The sequence below is a fragment of the Nerophis lumbriciformis genome, linkage group LG22 (assembly GCF_033978685.3).
Source record: "Nerophis lumbriciformis linkage group LG22, RoL_Nlum_v2.1, whole genome shotgun sequence".
Classification (NCBI taxonomy): Eukaryota; Metazoa; Chordata; class Actinopteri; order Syngnathiformes; family Syngnathidae; genus Nerophis; species Nerophis lumbriciformis.
In genome coordinates, this window is record NC_084569.2 from 890,001 (window position 1) to 913,713 (window position 23,713).

The 23,713-nt window shown below is 38.8% G+C and overlaps 1 protein-coding gene across 1 annotated transcript in view; it reads left to right on the forward strand.

The window, feature by feature from the left end:
* LOC140679722 (transmembrane protein 180-like) overlaps positions 1–23,378 on the forward strand; it is a 24,027-nt gene extending 649 nt beyond the window's left edge. Inside the window, exons 2-7 of the mRNA XM_072915743.1 lie at positions 7,414–7,728; positions 10,063–10,491; positions 10,566–10,720; positions 10,791–10,874; positions 16,037–16,180; positions 22,736–23,378. Coding sequence (XP_072771844.1) covers positions 7,414–7,728; positions 10,063–10,491; positions 10,566–10,720; positions 10,791–10,874; positions 16,037–16,180; positions 22,736–22,877 — 1,269 coding nt within the window. The 3' untranslated portion in view covers positions 22,878–23,378. The remainder of the gene's footprint in view (positions 1–7,413; positions 7,729–10,062; positions 10,492–10,565; positions 10,721–10,790; positions 10,875–16,036; positions 16,181–22,735) is intronic.
* The last annotated feature ends 335 nt before the right edge of the window (positions 23,379–23,713 follow it).

Sequence of the window (23,713 nt, forward strand, 5' to 3'; positions counted from 1 at the left end):
TACAATCAAGCAAAATGCAACTATCACAGTAAAATATGAACGAGAAGGGTAAGAAAACCCCTACCTACTATCTGATATATCACTAAACTTTAGAACTTTGTTGTAAAAATCTCCTTCCGCGTCTGTCCCTGACACCTGCATTTCAGGCTGGCCGCTCTGGAAATGCTCTGTGGAAACTCTCCCCACTCACAGTGCTTGGTGCCTCGTCTTGAGCTGTGGTTACTTAGATGACCATAGTAACTAATTAGATGACCATAGTAACTAGTAGTGATGGGTTGATGAGGCGTCATGAAGCGTGTCGACACATTGCAAAACTGTATTGATACTGTGTCGATACTGTGTCACTAAATACTGACATCTGCTGGACATTAAAAATCCCTACAGGCAACCTATGGACCGACTCAACTGACACTGATTTGATGCCCTAGTACAGGGGTCACCAACCTTTTTGAAACCAAAAACTACTTCTTGGGTACTGATTAATGCGAAGGGCTACCAGTTTGATACACACTTAAATAAATAAATATATTGTCATTTGTAAGTTACACGTAAGTGTGATTTAAACAAGAATAGCTCAATAAATACATTTTATATATATAAAAAAATGGGTATTTCTGTCTGTCATTCCGTCGTACATTTTTTTTTCCTTTTACGGAAGGTTTTTTGTAGAGAATAAATGATGAAAAAAACACTTAATTGAACGGTTTAAAAGAGAAGAAAACACGAAAAAAAAATAATAATAATTTTGAAACATAGTTTATCTTCAATTTCGACTCTTTAAAATTCAAAATTCAACCGACAAAAAGAAGAGAAAAACTAGCTTATTTGAATCTTTTTGAAAAAATTAAAAAAAGAATTTTTGGAACATCATTAGTAATTTTTCCTGATTAAGATACATTTTAGAATTTTGGTGACATGTTTTAAATTGGTTAAAATCCAATCTGCACTTTGTTAGAATATTCAACAAATTGGACCAAGCTATATTTCTAACAAAGACAAATCAGTATTTCTTCTAGATTTTCCAGAACAAAAATTTTAAAAGAAATTCAAAATACTTTGAAATAAGATTTAAATTTGATTCTACAGATTTTCTAGATTTGCCAGAATAATTTTTATGAATTTTAATCCTAGTAAGTTTAAAGAAATATTTCACAAATATTCTTCGTCGAAAAAACAGAAACTAAAATTATTATTCTTTACAATAAAAAAAATTTTTTTTTTTACTTTAACATTGATTTAAATTGTCAGGAAAGAAGACATTTAAAAGGTAAAAAGGTATATTTGTTTAAAAATCCTAAAATCATTTTTAAGGTTGTATTTTTTCTCTAAAATTGTATTTCTAAAAGTAATAAGAAGCAAAGTAAAAAAATAAATGAATTTATTTAAACAAGTGAAGACCCATCCATCCATCCATTTTCTACCGCTTATTCCAAGTGAAGACCAAGTCTTTAATATATTTTCTTGGATTTTCAAATTCTATTTGAGTTTTGTCTCTTTTAGAATTAAAAATGTCGAGCAAAGCGAGACCAGCTTGCTAGTAAATAAATACAATTTAAAAAATAGAGGCAGCTCACTGGTAAGTGCTGCTCTTTGAGCTATTTTTAAAACAGGCCAGCGGGCGACTGATCTGGTCCTTACGGGCTACCTGGTGACCGCGGGCACCGCGTTGGTGACCCCTGCCCTAGTATATACAATAATATAAACCAAGTCATTGTATTTCATTTAGGATTATTTCATATCTTCATTTAAATAAAAATATATTTGTATCTTTTTTAGATACAGTCAATAAATAATGTGAACATGTATCATAACATGGACATCTAAGAGAACGTGTTGTGGATGATTGTGGACTGGGAATTTTTTTAATTTGATTTTTTTATACATTTTTATTAAAAAAAAAAAAAAAAAAAGTTTTTCTGACGTATTACATTTTAGACGATTTCTCTTCTTAGTTATTATTTCTCCGGCTGTAGAAAAGAGCCGCTCACAGGGCACAGAGGAGGCGTCAGTGCGACACAGTTGGCGTATCGGTCACGTGACCAAAACAGCTCATGATCGGTCACGTGACTTTCTAAAAGCGGTACGCGCACCGACACAGGGTTTCGCTCTATGAGCTCGACGCATGCGCCGATGCATCGGTGTTGCCGGACCCATCACTAGTACAACTACGTCATCTTTTACACAGGCCTGGGCGATTATTTCTACTCCAGGGGCCACATTTAGAGAAAAAATGTGTCTGGGGGCCGGTGTATCTATTTTTAGGAACACTAATACAAAACCTCACAATAAAGTCTGATTGAACGGAATCGAATTTTATATTTTTTTTACTGAATGAAAATAAAGAACTGGGGATTTACAATATTAACTATGAAGGATAAAACACTGAATATTGACAACATATGAATGTTACAACCCCTCTCCATCCACATATTTTACAATCAAGCAAAATGCAACTATCACAGTGAAAAATGAACGAGAAGGGTAAGAAAACCCCTACCAACTATCTGATACATCACTAAACTTTAGAACTTTGTTGTAAAAATCTCCTTCTGCGTCTGTCCCTGACACCTGCATTTCAGGCTGGCCGCTCTGGAAATGCTCTGTGGAATCTCTCCCCACTCACAGTGCTTGGTGCCTCGTCTGAGCTGCGGTTACTTAGATGACCATAGTAACTAATTACATGACCATAGTAACTAATTACATGACCATAGTAACTAGTATATCATGCATATTCCAAGCATTGAAAGACTTGGTATAGTTCAGGGGAGAACATCTGCACCGTAACACAACATAAACACTACAGAACAAATACCCAGAATCCCATGCAGACCTAACTCTTCCGGGACGCTACAATATACACCCCCGCTACCAAACCCCGCCCACCTCAACCGACGCACAGAGGGTGGGGGGGTGCGGCATGCGGCTCTTTGATCACTCTGATGTGGCTCAGCTGCATACTTGCCGACCCCCCCGATTTTCCCAGGAGACCCGGATTTAAGTGCCCGGGATTAATATTCTCCGATTATCACCCTTACAATAATAATAAGGGCGTGCCATGATGGTACAGCATTTAGCGGCCTCTACAATCTGTATTAAGAGTGTGCGTGCCCAGTCTCTTGTTATATGCATCTTCTGCTTGCACACCTAAGTGACAGCAAGGCATACTTGTTCAACAGCCACACATGTTACACTGACGGTGGCCATATAAAACAACTTAAACACTCTTACTAATATGCGCCACACTTTGAACCAAAACCAAACAAGAATGACAAACACATTTCTTAACACAACATAAACACAACAGAACAAATACCCAGAATCCCATGCAGCCCTGACTCTTCCGGGCTACATTATACACCCCTGCTACCACCAAACCCCGCCCCCACCCCAACCCTGCTCCCTCACACACCAAATTCCCCACCCCCTACCCTCTGTGCGTCGGTTGAGGTGGGCGGGGTTTGGTAGCGGGGGTGTATATTGTAGCGTCCCGGAAGAGTTAGGTCTGCATGGGATTCTGGGTACCGTATTTTCCGCACTATTAGCCGCACCTAAAAACCACAAATTTACTCAAAAGCTGACAGTGCGGCTTTTAACCCGGTGCGCTTTAAATATGGATTAATATTACGATTCATTTTCATAAAGTTTCGATCTCGCAACTACGGTAAACAGCCGCCATCTTTTTTCCCGGTAGAACAGGAAGTGCTTCTTCTTCTACGCAAGCAACCGCCAAGGTAAGCACCCGCCCCCATAGAACAGGAAGCGCTTCTTCTTCTACTGTAAGCAACCACCCGCCCGCGTAGAAGAAGAAAAAGGGCGCGGATATTACCGTACCGGTACGTTTCATTTCCTTTGTGTGTTTACATCTGTAAAGACCACAAATGGCTCCTACTAAGCGTCAGGGATCCGGTTCATGAAAAGACGCAATCTCTCCATCCGCACACGGATTACTATTTCACAGCAACTGATATTCCTGTGAACCGCACTGTGGATACAACGGGAGCACGTACGGTGAATATTCGCACCACAGGGAATGAGAAGTCATCCTTCACTGTGGTTCTAGCTTGCCATGCTAATGGCCAGAAACTTCCACCCATGGTGATATTCAAAAGGAAGACATTGCCAAAAGAGACCTTTCCAGCCGGCGTCATCATAAAAGCTAACTCGAAGGGATGGATGAAGAAAAGATGAGCGAGTGGTTAAGGTAAGTTTAAGTTTACGCGAAGAGGCCGGGTGGCTTTTTTCACGCAGCTCTGTCCATGTTGATATACGATTCCATGCGCGCCCACATCACGCTGGTTTTAATATATTATTAAAGTTTGACTGACCTATCTGACTGTTTTTTTGACATTCCTTTAGCGCAGTTAGATGCGGCTTATAACACGGGGCGGCTTATAGGTGGACAAAGTTTTGAAATATGCCGTTCATTGAAGGCGCGGCTTATAACCCAGGGCGCTTTATGGTGCGGAAAATACGGTATTTGTTCTGTAGTGTTTATGTTGTGTTACGGTGCAGATGTTCTCCCGAAATGTGTTTGTCATTCTTGTTTGGTGTGGGTTCACCATGTGGCGCATTATTAGTAAGAGTGTTAAAGTTGTTTTATACCGCCACCGTCAGTGTAACCTGTGTGGTTGTTGACCAAGTATGCCTTGCTGTCACTTACGTGTACAAGCAGAAGCCCCATACAACGTGTGGCTGGGCCGGCAGGCTGGTTGTAGTGGGCGCTAAATGCTGGACCATCACGGCATGTTTGAGAGAATAGTTGCCTTGAAATTCGTAGTCTGCCGGAAAAAATCGGGATGGTTGACAAGTATGACGCTGTCAAACGCCATTTCTATAAAACCCGCGGGCCGCACTAACATTAAATTTTCATATTAAGGTGTGGGCTGCGTGTCTGAGACCCTTAGTTTATACATAGCACAAAGCAAAAAATTTCAAAAGATTTTTGTGGCTCCCATTGTTTTCTTTAATTTGTGAAACTGGTCAGAATGGCTCTTTGACTGGTAAAGGTTGCCGACCCCTGGTATAGTTGAAGACTTACGGTCATTAGAAAAGATGAGTGCACATCATAATGGCAGCTACACTTTACATCTTAAACATCTAAAAAAATATTTGGGAATGTCCAGCGGGCCAGATTGAAAAGCTTAACGGGCCGCATGTGGGCCCCCGGGCCTTAATTTGCCCAGGTCTCTTTTATCATGTTCTATAATAGTTCTAATTAGGAACATAATCAAGTAAAAGATTATTATTGTGCTTTTAGTCCGGAATGGGATTAGTAAATAATTATATTATTGGGGTAGAATGTGTGTGAGACCTTTTTTGCGCTCGAGCAGGCCTGGGCAATTATTTTGACTCGGGGGGCCACATTTAGAGAAAAAAATGTGTCTGGGGGCCGGTATATCTATTTTTAGGAACACTAATACGACACCTCACAATAATGTCTCTTTGAGTGCTAAAAACGTTATGACAGAACGCCTTAAAAACATAATGGAATTTTAAATTTTTCTATGAACGATAAAACACAGAATATTTACAACATATGAATGTCACACCCCCTTTCGATCGACATATTTTACAATCAAGTGAAACGCAACAAACAGTGAAATATGAACGCGAAGAGTACAAAATAAACCCACCTACAATCTGATATATCTGATATTTGCTGAATTCCCCCCAGGGATCAATAAAGTACTTTCTATTCTATTCTACATATCACTAAGCTTTAGAACTTTGTTGTGAAAATCTCCTTCCGCGTCTGTGGAAACGCTTCCCGCCCACACTGCTTGGTGCCTCATCTGAGCTGCTGTGATGTAGATCAGTGGTCCCCAACCACCGGGCCCGGTACCGATTGGTACCGATTGGTACCGGGCCGCACAAGAAATAAAAAAATAAAAATAAAAATGTGTTTTTATTAAATCGACATAAAAAACACAATATATACATTATATATCAACATAGATCAATACAGTCCAGTGTTTCCCACAGGACAGGCATCTATTTGTGGTGGTGAGGTCGGGGGGTGGGGGGTGGCGGCGGCAGCGGCGATGACCAAGAAGAACGCGGAGTTTGAATATAATTACAACATTTTATGTACATATTTATATACAGATTTGAACAATTAGTGATTCACTGAAATATATTTATTAATTGTGGTTCTTACAAAAAATATATCTTATAAAATATAAAAGCTAAAATGTCTCTTAAAGCTCTGCCCCTTTAATTAGTGAATACTAAATAATTTAACTTTAGCCTACTACTACAACCATATTATTTACCAGCAACATGAAGTGAAACAGAGGCAGAGATGTCCTGCCACAGTCAGTCAACCTCCTCCTCCTCCTCCTGCTGCTGCTGAACAGGTTGCACCTGTGGTCCGGACTGTAGGCCTACCTCCTCTCCAAGTCCAGCCCTTTTCGGCCGTTGAAAATATTTTTCTATACTCATCTGTGTGAAGGAGTGAACATCCAACATTAGAATTTATTACTAACGAGCAGAAGCGCTCTATGTACAGTGCCGTCTAACCTTAAGCGGCAGCAGCTCAACACATGCAGGGTTCAACGTTAAGCTTTTTTTCTACTTGCCCGACTTCTCAAATCTACTTGCCCCAATATTTTTACTTGTCCTGCCTAGGTTTTTTTCTGGCTGTGTAGTGCTCATGGCTTATATCTTACTAAAATTCTTCCCGTTGACTATTTACAACACTACACAGTATTTATTATTATTATTATTATTATTATTATCTATAATTACATTTAAATGGCATTGCATACATGTAAAATTAAATGCTATTTCACATTATTTGACCAGTAGCAGTTACACTCATCTGAACAGGTCAGCCATCTGTTTAAAGCCCGATCACAGTTGAAATCTTGAAATGAAGGGCCTTTAATGGCCAAAACATTAACCTGGACAACATTTTAACAGCTGGTTGGCTCAGATTTGATTCTTTTCATTGCATTCACATGCTGCAGTGGACAATGGACAATTTAGCTTCAGTCCACGTGTGTTTATTGACAACATGGTTATAACCTGGACACGTTAGCTCGTCGGTATGAAAACAGGTGACTGTTATTACGTGCGTCTGCCCCGGCCCCCGAGTCAACCAGCGGCGGTGTTAATGAAGCAGCGTCAGCCTGCTCACCGTCAGTGAAACGCTCGGTGAAATCACGGATTAACGTTAAATATATGACAAGCCGCGATGTGTTGCTGCCATTAAATTCTAAGTTCATGATTATTTGCCCAAAGAAAATGAAGTTTGTCAGTGTGAACATGAAATATCTTGTCTTTGCAGTCTATTCAATTGAATATAAGTTGAAAAGGATTTGTTGTATTCTCTTTTTATTTACCATTTACACAACGTGACAACTTCACTGCTTTTGGGGTTTGTAAAAACGTAATGTCATTTTGCTGCCACAGGTGGTGTACATGCTGTGGAATGCCATCAACGACCCTCTCTTTGGATACCTTCAAGATACCTCCAAGGTGCCTTGCTGTTCTCACAGGCGTCTCTCCATCCTGTACGGTGCCCCCCTCTACTCCTTGGCCTTCCTCATCGCCTGGTTCCCGTGGAGGTCCTACGAACCTGGCGACTGGCTCAGCGGCCTTCACTTGATGACGGCGTTGTGCTTGTTCGATGGCATGCTCACGTTTGTGCTGCTGGCTCAGTGCGCCCTGTTCGCCGAGATTTCCGGCCACCATCAGAACCGGTTAAGACTCATCAAGTACAACCAGGTGAGGTTTTGTCTGAAATAATGACAAACTAGGGCTGGGTGATATGGCCTTTTTATTCATATGTGGATATGTTTAGGCCATGTCGCGATACACCATATATAGCTCCATATTTTGCCTTAGCCTTGAATGAACACTTGATGCATATAATCACAGCAGTATGATGATTCTATGTGTCTACATTCAAACTAGGGCTGCAGCTAACGATTATTTTTCTATCGATTAATCTATAGATTATTTTTTCGATTAATCGGTTAATCTATAGATTATTTTTTTCGATTAATCTATAGATTATTTTTCCTTTTACCGATTATTTTTTTTTATTTAAAATGAAGAGGAAAAAATAAATGTAGGCCAGTTTTTATGTCGATTTTTATTTACAAAAAAAAAAGTATGGCCACTCAGTCAACATTGACAACAACATGACAAAATATTCTGTAACAATGTAAACATTTAAAACTTTTAACATTTAACAAAATTAAAAGTAGCTTATTTGCTTTTTAATGTGCAAATATAAAAGTAAACATCCAGTGCAAATCTTAATATTCTGGAATAGTATAAGCATTTAAAAAGTAAAAGTATTGCTTATTTTGCTTTAAAATGTGCAAAAATAAAGATAAACATCCAATACAAAAAAGTGCAAAACGGAAATATTCTGTAACAAGTGTAAACATTTCAACAAAAGTAAAAGTATTGCTTATTTGCTAAAATGTGCAAAAATAAAGCTAAACATCCAATACAAAAAAGTGTACAGTGTAAACATTTCAACAAAAGTAAAAATATTGCTTATTTTGCTTAATAACACAACAATGATAGTATGATTAAAGTGAAAGTTAATTGTTGGTTTGTACATAGTATATGTAACTGTTAATGTTGTAAAAGGTATTTGCACAACTAATTAACGTTAGCGTTTGTGACACGTCTTGTGCCGTGGGGTTCTTTCAGGACCGACAGACTGAACGCCAGACGGCTTTGCCAGGTTTACAATCTTTTAATTTTACACAAAGTCTTTTCTCTTCCAACTCTTTTCTCTTTCTTTCCTCGCTTTTCAGCTCCTCTTCCTCGCTCGCTCGTCCCCTGTCTCTTGCGGCGTCGCGCCCCGCCTCGCCGCTCGCTCGCCGCCGCCGCCTCTCCACAGCGTTAAAGAGGAGCGCGTCTGTGTAAACACTGAACAGGCACGCCAAACGCGCCTCTCAGAGCAAACGGTGCTTTAGTTTATGAATTTACAACGCAGATACAAATGACACATTCATGTTTTTGTGTAATAATGACAACGTATACGCACGCGGACGATTGACTTGTTGATGGTGATGGCAAGAACGCTGTCGTGGGTTTTCTTTTCAAATGTTCGTTCATAGCCGTTGTGCTGCTATGATAGGCCATTTCCGCTCGACACAGTGTGCATACAACAACATTATTAGGCCGTTTATTGAAATACTCCCACACTTTTGACGACTTTTGGCGTGCTTTTTTCCCCTCGCTCGCATCGTCTGCTTTGCGCTCCGCCATGACAGTAGTGTGACGTAAATATGCGACGCGCCGACGCACAAAAACGGCGTCGACGTATTTACGTAACCGATGACGTCGACTACGTCGACGCGTCGTTTCAGCCTTAATTCAAACATTCTTCTTCATTAATATATGCTACTTTTAAACTTTCATGCAGAGAGGGAAATCACAACTAAAAGTGTATTTATGAAACAGTTATTAAGCAGTGGCACAAACATTCATGTCATTTCCAAAACAGAAAAGTGCAAGATTGTCAGAGACATTTTAAAACAAGCTATTAGTGCACTTTTGTGCATGATGTCACTAAGATGACATATCAAAACATCAGTGTCCAGCTCCACTAATGGACATTGGAGTGTTACTTTCAAAGGCAAAATTAAAGTATTGCTAGAAACATAATTTTATATGGGACTTTATTGTATTATATGTATAGTACATGTTCCAAAAAGAAAAAAGCATAAAACACAGTATATTTAAGTATAGTAAATGTAAAAAAAAAAAAAGGGAATAAATATTCAAAATACCCAAAAATGTATATTTTGTTGTTTTCTTACTGTACCGAAAATGAACCGAACCGTGACCTCTAAACCGAGGTACGTACCGAACCCAAATTTTTGTGTACCGTTACACCCCTAATCCAGTATATTCCATATATTGCCCAGCCCTATAAAAAACCTATTTTGTATTTGTCGTTCAGTGGCGTATTTAGGGTGGTATTCTCTGCGGATAAGGGGAAAAAGAGTCAGACAGGAAGTGGTCAAAGGCAAACTTCAAAGGGCGCACATTTGAAGCTGGAACTGTTCTCACGCCACGTCTTCTTTTCCGCAGGTGGCGTCGCTGCTCGGCTCGTCCAGCGTTCTCTTCTGCGGCCTGCTGTCCAAAAACATGGAAGACTTTGCGGCCTTCCAAGCGTTCGCGGTGGTCGTGGCTATCCTGAGCTGCGGATGCATGCTCTACACGGGCGTCCACAGTGAGAGCCGCTTCGATGACAAAGGACCCCAGGCGGACGCCCCGCAGTGCTCCGACCACGCCTCCCAAAGCTTACTGGCGTCCCTCTCCACGGTGAAGACGCTGACGTGGCAAATCCTCATCAACAGAGACTTCCAGCTCTTCGTGCTCATGAACTTTTTCCAGGTTTTCATGTTGGCTTTCTTCAGTAACTTCACGCTGATATTTGCCGAGCACCTCATTCCCCCAGACGTGCTGTCGTCGCTGGCCAAGAGCATCATGTACGGCGCCGGGTTCATTTGTCCGCAGGTAGTGGCTGCCAGGAATGCATTTCATGAGACAACATCACTTTTGTGAAATCAGTGTCTATGTGCTCCCCCCAGTTGTTAGTTTTGAGCTGTGAGAGACTTCTTCGTGGCCTGGGCTATTACAGGATCATCCTGTACACCTTTTACTTGGAGGTGGCAATAGGGGCTTTGATGCTTTCAGTCGGACCTCAGCACCATCGCATTCTGGCTTTGTTCCTCACCGTCAGCATGTATGCATCTCTTTTATTTCTATTTAGTCACACAAAGCTCCTTTGCTTACTAACCCAAACCTTTTTGCAGGGTCTTGGTCCAAGCAGTCTTCAGTCTTTTCGGGTTGCCCCTGGCAGACATCGTTGACGCGGACATGCAGAAGTACAAGCGCAGGTAAGCAGGCCACCCCTGGGTTTTCCTCCTTTCTGATGTGCACTTAAATACAACCCATGGCCCCTTTGGGTTAATAATTGTCCAAGTTAAAACAAGAAAGGCAAAGCTGGTGAATCTTCATTTACTCTGGTCAACAACCTTCTAATTCAGGGGTGCTCATTACGTCGATCGCGATCTACCGGTGGATCTCGGAGGGTGTGTCAGTCGATCACCAGCCAGGCATTAAAAAAATAGTCCTAAAAATGAGCGATCATAAATCTTCACTATGACGTCACTTGATTGACATTCACGGCACCCGAGGGTCTTCTGAGATGACGCTGGCTGCTGCCCGCTCATTAAAAATTACCGACTGGAAGGTGAGAAACATTTAATTTCAACAGACTCTGGCGCCGTACCTGTCGTCAAAACTCCAAAGACCGACTGCACAATTGCACAATAAAAGCTCTGCTTCATCCTGCCTGCGCTACCAAAATAAGAGTCTCAGAAAGCTGGCGTGCACAAGCTAGCAAGCTACGGAGTTTGCCGACAATGTATTTCTTGTAAAGTGTATACAAAGGAGTACGGAAGCTGGACAAATAAGATGCCAAAAACCAACCACTTTCATGTGGTATTGGACAGAAAGGAGGACTTTTTTTCTCCTCCATTCGAAAATGCGGACGTTATCAGCACCACTGTCTGATTCCAATCAATGCAAGTCATCAGAATCAGGTAATACACCAACTTATATTCTTCTTCTTCATGAAAGAAAGGAATCTATATGTGTTAAACATGCTTGTATTATCTTTAAACACTTTTAACTTGTTAACAATATTAACTATATGTGTTAAACATGCTTGTATTATCTTTAACCACCTTTAAGTTGTTAACAATATTAACTCTATGTGTTAAACATGCTTGTATTATCTTTAACCACCTTTAAGTTGTTAACAATATTAACTATTTGTGTTAAACATGCTTGTATTATTTTTAACCACCTTTAACTTGTTAACAATATTAACTATATGTATTAAACATGCTTGTATTATCATTAAACACCTTTAATTTTTAACAATATTAACTATATGTGTTAAACATGCTTGCATTATCATTAAACACCTTTAACTTGTTAACAAAAACATATATTTCATAAATAAGTAAATATAAATGATATATGTGAATGAGGTAGATCCCCACGACTTGATCAATTGAAAAGTAGCTCGCCTGCAGAAAAAGTGTGAGCACCCCTGGTCTAATTAATGTATCTTCGTGTTTATGTACTGTGTGCTTTTTATTAGCAGTGATGCTTTAGCTCGGAAAGTTTTTAGCTGATTATAAGCCAAAAAAAAACCAAACAAAAAAAACGACTTAGCTTCATTTCATTTTTTTTTCATTTGTATATTTTGTGGTAATTTTTTAAGCTAATAATATCATTATAGACCTGTCCTATACATTGTGCTACTTTATTTTAAAGTATTAACAAATATATTTGTGATTTTATTCCCTTATTTTTATTATTTTTATTTAATGTTTTAGCATTGGATAATTGATTAGTTTTTCTTTATTTTATACCTAATTTTAACTGAATATTTGTAGTCATGCTTAAAGGGGAACTGCGCTTTTTGGGGAATTTTGCCCATTGTTCACTATCATTATGAGAGACAAGAAGACAAACGTTTTGTGTCTTTTTTGCATTCTAATTTCTAAAAATCGGCTTGTTGTAGGTAGCTAGCAATGCAGCTAATGTGTGCAAGCAATTCTACCTCTAAATCACTTTTAAAATGCATTCAAAAACTGTCAACAATATTTCATTTACATTCCGTAATCTTTATAATAACCAATCTGTGGCGACATTGTTTTTGTAAGAGCGAATACTGAGGAACTCTTTTTCTAGCGTAGTAACACATCAACATGTTTTGGTATTATTTTCAAAAAGCTAGCTATGGATGTCAGGTTCAAACACCAAACTATCTATTAAACTAGACAAGAAGCAAGGAATCAAGCAGAGACTAGAGTTCAATTTGGCTCATCTGCCAAATTCTAGTAACATAATAAAAAAGACTTGTATTCTTGTCCCTCAGAATGATTGTGAACGATTCCCAAAAAAGTACAGTTCCCCTTTTAAGGTCTTTTATGGTTTTAGCCAACTGGTATTTTTTTTTGCTTAATTCTCACTTATTTTTCATTCATTTTAAAATAAATATAGTTTTGATATTAGTTAAATATTTATGTTCTAGCTTTTGTAAAATTGTTCAGATTTTTTTATTTTTAAAGGGGAACATTATCACAATTTCAGAAGGGTTAAAACCATTAAAAATCAGTTCCCAGTGGCTTATTTTATTTTTCGAAGTTTTTTTCAAAATTTTACCGATCACGCAATATCCCTAAAAAAAGCTTCAAAGTGCCTGATTTTAACCATCGTTATATACACCCGTCCATTTTCCTGTGACGTCACATAGTGAAGCCAACACAAACAAACATGGCGGAAAGAACAGCAAGCTATAGCGACATTAGCTCGGATTCAGACTCGGATTTCAGCGATTCAACAGATTACGCATGTATTGAAACGGATGGTTGTAGTGTGGAGGCAGGTAGCGAAAACCAAATTGAAGAAGAAACTGAAGCTATTGAGCCATATCTTTTTTAACCGTATGCAAGCGAAACCCACGAAAACGACACGGGAGAAAGCGAGGACGAATTCGGCGATCGCCTTCTAACCAACGATTGGTATGTGTTTGTTTGGCATTAAAGGAAACTAACAACTATGAACTAGGTTTACAGCATATGAAATACATTTGGCAACAACATGCACTTTGAGAGTGCATCAATTGATATATTCTGTAGACATACCCTCATCCGCGCTCTTTTCCTGAAAGCTGATCTGTCCAGTTTTGGAGTTGATGTCAGCAGGCCAGGGAAGCTAGGGTCGATATTCTTCTCTTGATTATCTTCGGTGGCATAAGGGACGGTGTGAGCCAAGACATCCAGGGGGTTTAGCTCGTCCGTCTGCGGGAACAAACTGCCGCCATTGCTTGCCGTGCTAGCGAGGTCCTTTGTCCCTGAATTGCTCACACACTCCGGCAGATTCAATGGGGGTCTGGCGGCAGATTTCTTTGACTTTATGGTTGGAAATGCATCTGCTTTGAGTGTCGCAGGATATCCACACATTCTTGCCATCTCTGTCGTAGCATAGCTTTCGTGGGTAAAGTGTGCGGAACAAACGTCCAATTTCTTGCCACTTTGGCATCTTTGGGCCACTGGTGCAACTTGAATCCGTCCCTGTTGGTGTTGTTACACCCTCCGACAACACACCGACGAGGCATGATGTCTCCATACCTGCCAACTACTCCGGTTTTCCCGTAATTAGTACGGTTTTCATCAACCTATTCCGGGTTACGGTTGCAGTGATAAAAAAATACGGTTTTTCATTAATTAAAAAAAAAATATATTTTTTTAAGTTTTATTCACGAAATCGCATAACAACAATGACAATCGACACTGCTTCCCGTAACTTCCTATCGAGCCATTCCGAATGCCATGCGCGAGGCTATTTATAGCACCGCTGCCAAGCACGAGGCACCAGTTGCCATTGTTTCCAAACGAGCGAACGATCATGGAATCAGCCGGAGAAAAATCGCATACGAGTCTTAAACCGAAAAGAAAACTGCAGTCATTCCGTGAAGAATATTCAAAAGCCTATCCGGGAATAATTATCCGTTCCAAAAAGGGTGAAAACTACGCGAATTGCACCTTGTGCAGACAAGATTTTTCGATCGGACACGGAGGAATTAGCGATGTAAAAGACCACGTTGGGACAAAAAAACACAAGTCTAATGCCATTGCTAGCGATACAAGTGGAAAACTTTCAACGTTTTTCGGATTTTAGCCACAAAAAGGTAATGACACCAATGTTATCTATTGGAATTGTTTAGTACTGTTATACTGTTAAAAGTGTTTATACTATTTATGCTTTCAAGTCCAAGTTGAAGAAATCTTGTTAAATGTTGACAGCATAACTACCAAAATACAGAAGTATGTCCTTAATATTTTTGCAGTGCTATTTCTGTTGAAAAGTTCAAATGATTACATTAGAGATGTGATGTGCCACTTTTCAAGTGTCTGATGGCTTCAATTAATTTTCATTAATTTTTCATATTTTGAATTCTTTTGAAAGGCTTACAAAAAAACTACATTTGAATTGTAATTCCATGCTATTGACAGGACTATTAATTTTAATGAAGTTAGCTTACCATGTTTACAGTATGAGAATTGTGATAGAAATGTGAATTTTAGGCACAGAATATTTTTTACAATTGAACAAGGCAGTAGATTATACAAGCTTGGACAGAAAGTTAATAATGACACCAATGTTTTTTTTAAATGGAATTGTTTAGTACTGTTTTACCATTTGTTTACTGTAAAAAGTGTTTATACTTTCAATGAACAAATTGAAGTCTTGTGAAAGGTTGACAGGATAACTGGCATTAACTGTCAAAATAATTTCAAACTATTGAAGTTAGCTTAGAGAATAAACATGTCAATCAACCCATATGATTTTTGCTGTAATATTTTTGTTTTGAAAAGTCACTGTGACTGATAAAAAAGTGATGGTTTTAGCAACATTTTAACCTGTCTGAATGCTAATAATCATTTTGCGTCGGGGGGGCGAAGCCTGAACCCCCCACCAGGACTTTGTCCGGGGCCTGCGGCCCCTGGACCCTGGCTACTAGGTTTTTCTGATTTCAAAAGTTGGCAGGTATGTGTCTCCAAGGTACGGAAAACAGTCGAAAAAACGGAAAATAACAGCTGTTTTGACTCGGTGTTTGAGAAAATGGCGGATTGCTTCGTGACGTCATCGCTCCGAGAGCGAATAATAGAAATTCACCCATTTAGAGTTCGGAAATCGGTTAAAAAAATATATGGTCTTTTTTCTGCAACATCAAGGTATATATTGACGCTTACATAGTTCTGCTGATAATGTTCCCCTTTAACTTAGCGTTTACTTTTTATCATCAAAAATACATATTACACATTTTACATTTCTTGTCCTATTTGTCCTCGTTTGTTGCCTCCTATTTAATTTTATTCTTACTTTTGTGGTGTGAAAGTTATTTGCTTTGATCACTCCCATGCTAATTACAAGACTAAATAAGGACAATAATATGGTGATGATGCGGTTTTTCTAGTTCCCCTCTGTCCTCCATGGTGTTTGGGACCAACGCCCTGTTCACCAAACCTGCTCAGTCTCTGGCCCCAATGATGGTGATTAAAATCCTGAACCAGTTTGGCTATGAGCAGCTGAAAGATGCTGGCAGCGAGGTCAACCCAAGGTAAGTACTCCACCACGCTCATAATGTTTCACTTTTAGAAACAAGACCAAACTAAAGCTGCAAGCAGCGATGGACGGGACCGACTTTGACGGCACATAAAATCCAAACCGGAGCAGTAATTAAAACTCTTTGGTCAACTTTTAATCAGAAGGGTTCAATCTCTCTCCTGTGCTAGTTTGAAGCCGACACGACAAACGCGCTCAGAGGAGATAATGTTTGAAAAAAGGTGACCGGTTTTTACAAAACTTTTGTTTTGAAGGGGGAATTGCAAATTTCCTGTTCGTTTTTGCTAGGGGTTGTCAAAATATGAAATGTAGGTCTAAGTGAGACCTACATAGAGGTTTTTGTTTCATGTCTCTAAGACATTCTTACTGGAAGTTACAGGCAGTTGTGTCTGTGTTTTCTTCCTAGGGAGCGCTAGAGCGCAATTTTGAGTTTTGGGGTTGGGTTTTTTATTAAAACGCCAGTCCTGATGTGTGTGTCCAGTTTGGTGAGTTTTGAAGCATGTTAAGAGGGTCAAATTACAGCTCAAAGAGGCAAAAGTGACTGTTTTTACGAAACTTTTGTTTTGAAGGGGGAATTGCAAATTTCCTGTTCGTTTTTGCTAGGGGTTGTCAAAATATGAAATGTAGGTCTAAGTGAGACCTACATAGAGGTTTTTGTTTCATGTCTCTAAGACATTCTTACTGGAAGTTACAGGCAGTTGTGTCTGTGTTTTCTTCCTAGGGAGCGCTAGAGCGCAATTTTGAGTTTTGGGGTTGGGTTTTTTATTAAAACGCCAGTCCTGATGTGTGTGTCCAGTTTGGTGAGTTTTGAAGCATGTTAAGAGGGTCAAATTACAGCTCAAAGAGGCAAAAGTGACTGTTTTTACGAAACTTTTGTTTTGAAGGGGGAATTGCAAACTTCCTGTTGATTTTTGATGAAAGATGTCAGTGTATGAAATGTAGGTCTAAATGAGACCTACATAGAGGTTTTTGTTTCATGTCTCTACGACATTCTTACTGGAAGTTACAGGCAGTTGTGTCTGTGTTTTCTTCCTAGGGAGCGCTAGAGCGCAATTTAGAGTTTTGGGGTTGGGTTTTTTATTAAAACGCAATTTTTGCCAGTCCTGATGTGTGTGTCCAGTTTGGTGAGTTTTGAAGCATGTTAAGGGGGTCAAATTACAGCTCAAAGAGGCAAAAGTGACTGTTTTTACGAAACTTTTGTTTTGAAGGGGGAATTGCAAACTTCCTGTTGATTTTTGATGAAAGATGTCAGTGTATGAAATGTAGGTCTAAATGAGACCTACATAGAGGTTTTTGTTTCATGTCTCTACGACATTCTTACTGGAAGTTACAGGCAGTTGTGTCTGTGTTTTCTTCCTAGGGAGCGCTAGAGCGCAATTTTGAGTTTTGGGGTTGGGTTTTTTATTAAAACGCAATTTTTGCCAGTCCTGATGTGTGTGTCTAGTTTGGTGAGTTTTGAAGCATGTTAAGGGGGTCAAATTACAGCTCAAAGAGGCAAAAGTGACTGTTTTTACGAAACTTTTGTTTTGAAGGGGGAATTGCAAACTTCCTGTTGATTTTTGATGAAAGATGTCAGTGTATGAAATGTAGGTCTAAATGAGACCTACATAGAGGTTTTTGTTTCATGTCTCTACGACATTCCTACTGGGAGTTAGAGGCAGTTTTGTCTGTGTTTTCTTCCTAGGGGGCGCGAGAGCGCAATTTTGAGTTTTTTGATTAGATTGTAATTTTCGCCAGTCCTGATGTGTGTGTCAAATTTGGTGAGTTTTGCAGCATGTTAACGGGGTCAAAATACAGCTCAAAGAGGCGGCGGAATAATAATAATAAAACCTTACAAATACAATAGGGTCCTCTGTCCCAAAGGGACATTGCGGTCCCTAATGATGTACCATGTGATGCATCTCTGTTGCAGCACCTTTTGGCAACATTTCCTGTAACCATGGCGACATACCTTGTACAAATATGTGCTAAATATCCATTTTCAAAAAATATAATGGAGAGGAAAACTGGCCATTATTTGGCCTTATTGATGTTGAAGTTGAAACACAAGTCCTCCTTGGTGTCCATTTAGTTACCATATGATGGCCTTCTTATTCAGACTCAGGCTCAGCCCGTCACTCCCAGGTCTTGAAATGTATCTCACGAGTTCCAAACCTACTGTCCTTTTTTTAAGAATGATTTTATGAATTGTAGAATTGTGCCTGATGTGGGTGTTGTAAAGAAGTTTGAAATGACAATTACTTGGGGGAAAAAAGCCAATCACAAATAGGTACTCTTGCAGCCTGAGACCAACCACATGTCAGTCTATACCAGACCTGGGCAAATGAAGGCCCGGGGGCCACATGCGGCCCGTTAAGCTTTTCAATCTGGCCCGCTGGACATTCCCAAATAATTGTTTTAGGTGTTTAAGATGTAAAGTGTAGCTGCCATTATGTTTTCTAATGACCCTAAGTCTTCTACTATATTAAGTCTTTCAATGGTTGGAATCTGCGATTTTGCATGATATACTAGTTACTATGGTCATCTAATTAGTTACTATGGTCATCTAATGAATCACTATGGTCATGTAATTAGTCATATAATTAGTTACTATGGTCATCTAATTGGTTACTATGGTCATCTAATGAATCACTATGGTCATGTAATTAGTCATATAATTAGTTACTATGGTCATCTAATTAGTTACTATGGTCATCTAATGAATCACTATGGTCATGTAATTAGTCATATAATTAGTTACTATGGTCATCTAATTGGTTACTATGGTCATGTAATTAGTCATATAATTAGTTACTATGGTCATCTAATTGGTTACTATGGTAATAGAATTAGTTACCATGGTCATGTATTTAGTTACTATGGTCATGTAATTACTTACTATTGTCATGCAATTAGTTACTATGGTCATCTAATTGGTTACTATGGTAATATAATTAGTTACCATGGTCATATAATTAGTTACTATGGTCATCTAATTAGTTACTATGGTCATCTAATTGGTTACTATGGTAATATAATTAGTTACTATGGTCATCTAATTAGTTACTATGGTCATCTAATTGGTTACTATGGTCATCGAATTAGTTACTATGGTCATCTAATTGGTTACTATGGTCATCGAATTAGTTACTATGGTTATCTAATTGGTTACTATGGTCATCTAATTGGTTACTATGGTCATCAAATTAGTTACTATGGTTATCTAATTGGTTACTATGGTCATCTAATTGGTTACTATGGTCATCTAATTGGTTACTATGGTAATATAATTAGTTACTATGGTCATCTAATTAGTTACTATGGTCATCGAATTGGTTACTATGGTCATCGAATTAGTTACTATGGTAATATAATTACTTACTATGGTCATCTAATTAGTTAATATGGTCATCTAATTGGTTACTATTTTCATATAATTACTTACTATAGTCATCTAATTAGTTAATATAGTCATCTAATTAGTTAATATGGTCATCTAATTAGTTACTATGGTCATCTAATTAATTACTATGGTCATCGAATTAGTTACTATGGTCATCTAATTGGTTACTATGGTAATATAATTACTTACTATGGTCATCTAATTAGTTAATATGGTCATCTAATTGGTTACTATGGTAATATAAATACTTACTATGGTCATCTAATTAGTTAATATGGTCATCTAATTGGTTACTATGGTCATCTATTTAGTTACTATGGTCATCTAAATGGTGACTATGGTCATCTAATTAATTACTATGATCATCTAATTGGTTACTATGGTCATCTAATTGGTTACTATGGTCATCTAATTAATTACTATGGTCATCTAATTGGTTACTATGGTCATCTAATTACTTACTATGGTCATCTAATTAGTTACTATGCTCATCTAATTGGTAACTATGGTCATCTAATTAGTCAAAGTTAAAGTAGCAATGATTGTCACACACACACTAGGTGTGGTGACATTTGTCCTCTGCATTTGACCCATCACCCTTGTTCAACCCCTGGGAGGTGAGGGGAGCAGTGAGCAGCAGCGGTGGCGGCGCCCCGGGAATAATTTTTGGTGATTTAACCCCCAATTCCAAGCCTTGATGCTGAGTGCCAAGCAGGGAGGTAATGGCTCCCATTTTTATAGTCTTTGGTATGACTCGGCCGGGGTTTGAACTCACGACCTACCCATCGATTAGCAACATGAGTTGAAACGATGTTATTTTGATTAAAGTTAAAGTTAAAGTACCAATGATTGTCACACACACACTAGGTGTGGCGAAATTATTCTCTGCATTTAACCCATCACCCTTGATCACCCCCTGGGAGGTGAGGGGAGCAGTGGGCAGCAGCGGTGGCCACGCCCGGGAATCATTTTTGGTGATTTAACTAGGGCTGCAGATAACGATTATTTTTCTATCGATTAATCTATAGATTATTTTTTCGATTAATCGGTTAATCTATAGATTATTTTTTTCGATTAATCTATAGATTATTTTTCCTTTTACCGATTATTTTTTTTATTTAAAATGAAGAGGAAAAAATAAATGTAGGCCAGTTTTTTCAAAAGGCATGGCTTTTATTTACAAAAAAAAGAAGTATGGCCACTCAGTCAACATTGACAACAACATGACAAAATATTCTGTAACAATGTAAACATTTAAAACTTTTAACATTTAACAAAATTAAAAGTAGCTTATTTGCTTTTTAATGTGCAAATATAAAAGTAAACATCCAGTGCAAATCTTAATATTCTGGAATAGTATAAGCATTTAAAAAGTAAAAGTATTGCTTATTTTGCTTTAAAATGTGCAAAAATAAAGATAAACATCCAATACAAAAAAGTGCAAAACGGAAATATTCTGTAACAAGTGTAAACATTTCAACAAAAGTAAAAGTATTGCTTATTTGCTAAAATGTGCAAAAATAAAGCTAAACATCCAATACAAAAAAGTGTACAGTGTAAACATTTCAACAAAAGTAAAAGTATTGCTTATTTTGCTTAATAACACAACAATGATAGTATGATTAAAGTGAAAGTGAATTGTTGGTTTGTACATAGTATATGTAACTGTTAATGTTGTAAAAGGTATTTGCACAACTAATTAACGTTAGCGTTTGTGACACGTCTTGTGCCGTGGGGTTCTTTCAGGACCGACAGACTGAACGCCAGACGGCTTTGCCAGGTTTACAATCTTTTAATTTTACACAAAGTCTTTTCTCTTCCAACTCTTTTCTCTTTCTTTCCTCGCTTTTCAGCTCCTCTTCCTCGCTCGCTCGTCGTCCCCTGTCTCTTGCGGCGTCGCTCCCGGCGCGCCCCGCCTCGCCGCTCGCTCGCCGCCGCCGCCTCTCCACAGCGTTAAAGAGGAGCGCGTCTTTGTAAACACTGAACAGGCACGCCAAACGCGCCTCTCAGAGCGAAACGGTGCTTTAGTTTATGAATTTACAACGCAGATACAAATGACACATTCATGTTTTTGTGTAATAATGACAACGTATACGCACGCGGACGATTGACTTGTTGATGGTGATGGCAAGAACGCTGTCGGGGGTTTTCTTTTCAAATGTTCGTTCATAGCCGTTGTGCTGCTATGATAGGCCATTTCCGCTCGACACAGTGTGCATACAACAACATTATTAGGCCGTTTATTGAAATACTCCCACACTTTTGACGACTTTTGGCGTGCTTTTTTTCCCCTCGCTCGCATCGTCTGCTTTGCGCTCCGCCATGACAGTAAAGTAGAGTGACGTAAATATGCTACGCGCCGACGCACAAAAACGGCGTCGACGTATTTACGTAACCGATGACGTCGACTACGTCGACGCGTCGTTTCAGCCTTACACTACTATGGTCATCTAATTAGTTACTATGCTCATCTAATTGGTTACTATGGTCATCTAATTAGTCAAAGTTAAAGTAGCAATGATTGTCACACACACACTAGGTGTGGTGACATTTGTCCTCTGCATTTGACCCATCACCCTTGTTCACCCCCTGGGAGGTGAGTAGAGCAGTGAGCAGCAGCGGTGGCCGCGCCCGGGAATAATTTTTGGTGATTTAACCCCCAATTCCAAGCCTTGATGCTGAGTGCCAAGCAGGGAGGTAATGGCTCCCATTTTTATAGTCTTTGGTATGACTCGGCCGGGGTTTGAACTCACGACCTACCCATCGATTAGCAACATGAGTTGAAACGATGTTATTTTGATTAGGTGTGACAGACTGCTTCATGACCTTGACTACTACAAAGTCTTCTCAAGAAATTTCTCACCCAAATCCAAACTTTCTAAAAACAGGTTGCATGGATTGTAGTTTTTCCTTGCTGGTGATGTTTTTTGGCCTGAATGTTGCAGCATTGACCCAACAAGTCGAATGAACTTTTGTAAATCATCAAGCAAAAGCGATGTTTTTCAGGCTTTAACACGTAAACAATCACAAGTCTGAGTTATCTGCTTGGCTGAACTGTTAATGTTTAAATGGTCTCTACCAGTTTCAAGCTGAAGAAGGTCGTTGCTGGATGGACTGCAGAGTTATTTATTTAGCAACTGTGACTTTAAACATGTCTTTCTTTCTCAGAGCGTTGGCGAGCCTCCACAGCGTCATGTTCTACTTGGTGTGTGTGGTGCCCATGTGTGTCGCTGCCGTCCAAGTCCTGGCGTGGAGACCCTTCTCTATACGCAGCAGTCACACTGTGGAAAGCAAGTACGTGGACTCCTAATTGAACTTTCTTCCCTCTGGGCCTTGGCCACGTGTCGCTGTGGAAAAGTAAGATGATCAATATTGGAATGTCTGGCTTTTCCTTTTGAAGAGGAAAGTGTGTACATATTGACTTTTACCACTGTTGGATTAATAATGAGCTTTTTGAGGTTGATTACAAACATTGAAATGAGGCCATGGAAGCCAACATACAGTGGGACCCGTTTGGGTCAACCAAGCCATCAAATCCTGATCCACTGTGTTCTTATGTCTTAAACGTGCCAGCTTAAACGGGAACTGCAATTTATTGTGCCTATAATTCACAATTTCAATGTAAGACAAGAATACATATCAGTATGCATACCTGCCAACTACTCCGGTTTTCCCGTAATTAGTACGGTTTTCATCAACCTATTCCGGGTTACGGTTGCAGTGATAAAAAATACGGTTTTTCATTAATTAATTTTTTAAATTTTTTTTAAAAGTTTTATTCACGAAATCGCGTAACAACAATGACAATCGACTAGGGCTGCAGCTAACGATTATTTTTTCTATAGATTATTTTTTCGATTAATCTATAGATTATTTTTCCTTTTACCGATTTTTTTTTTAATTTAAAATGAAGATGAAAAAATAAATGTAGGCCAGTTTTTTCAAAAGGCATGGCTTTTATTTACAAAAAAAAAAGTATGGCCACTAGTCAGTCAACATTGACAACAACATGACAAAATATTCTGTAACAATGTAAACATTTAAAACTTTTAACATTTAACAAAATTAAAAGTAGCTTATTTGCTTTTTAATGTGCAAATATAAAAGTAAACATCCAGTGCAAATCTTAATATTCTGGAATAGTAT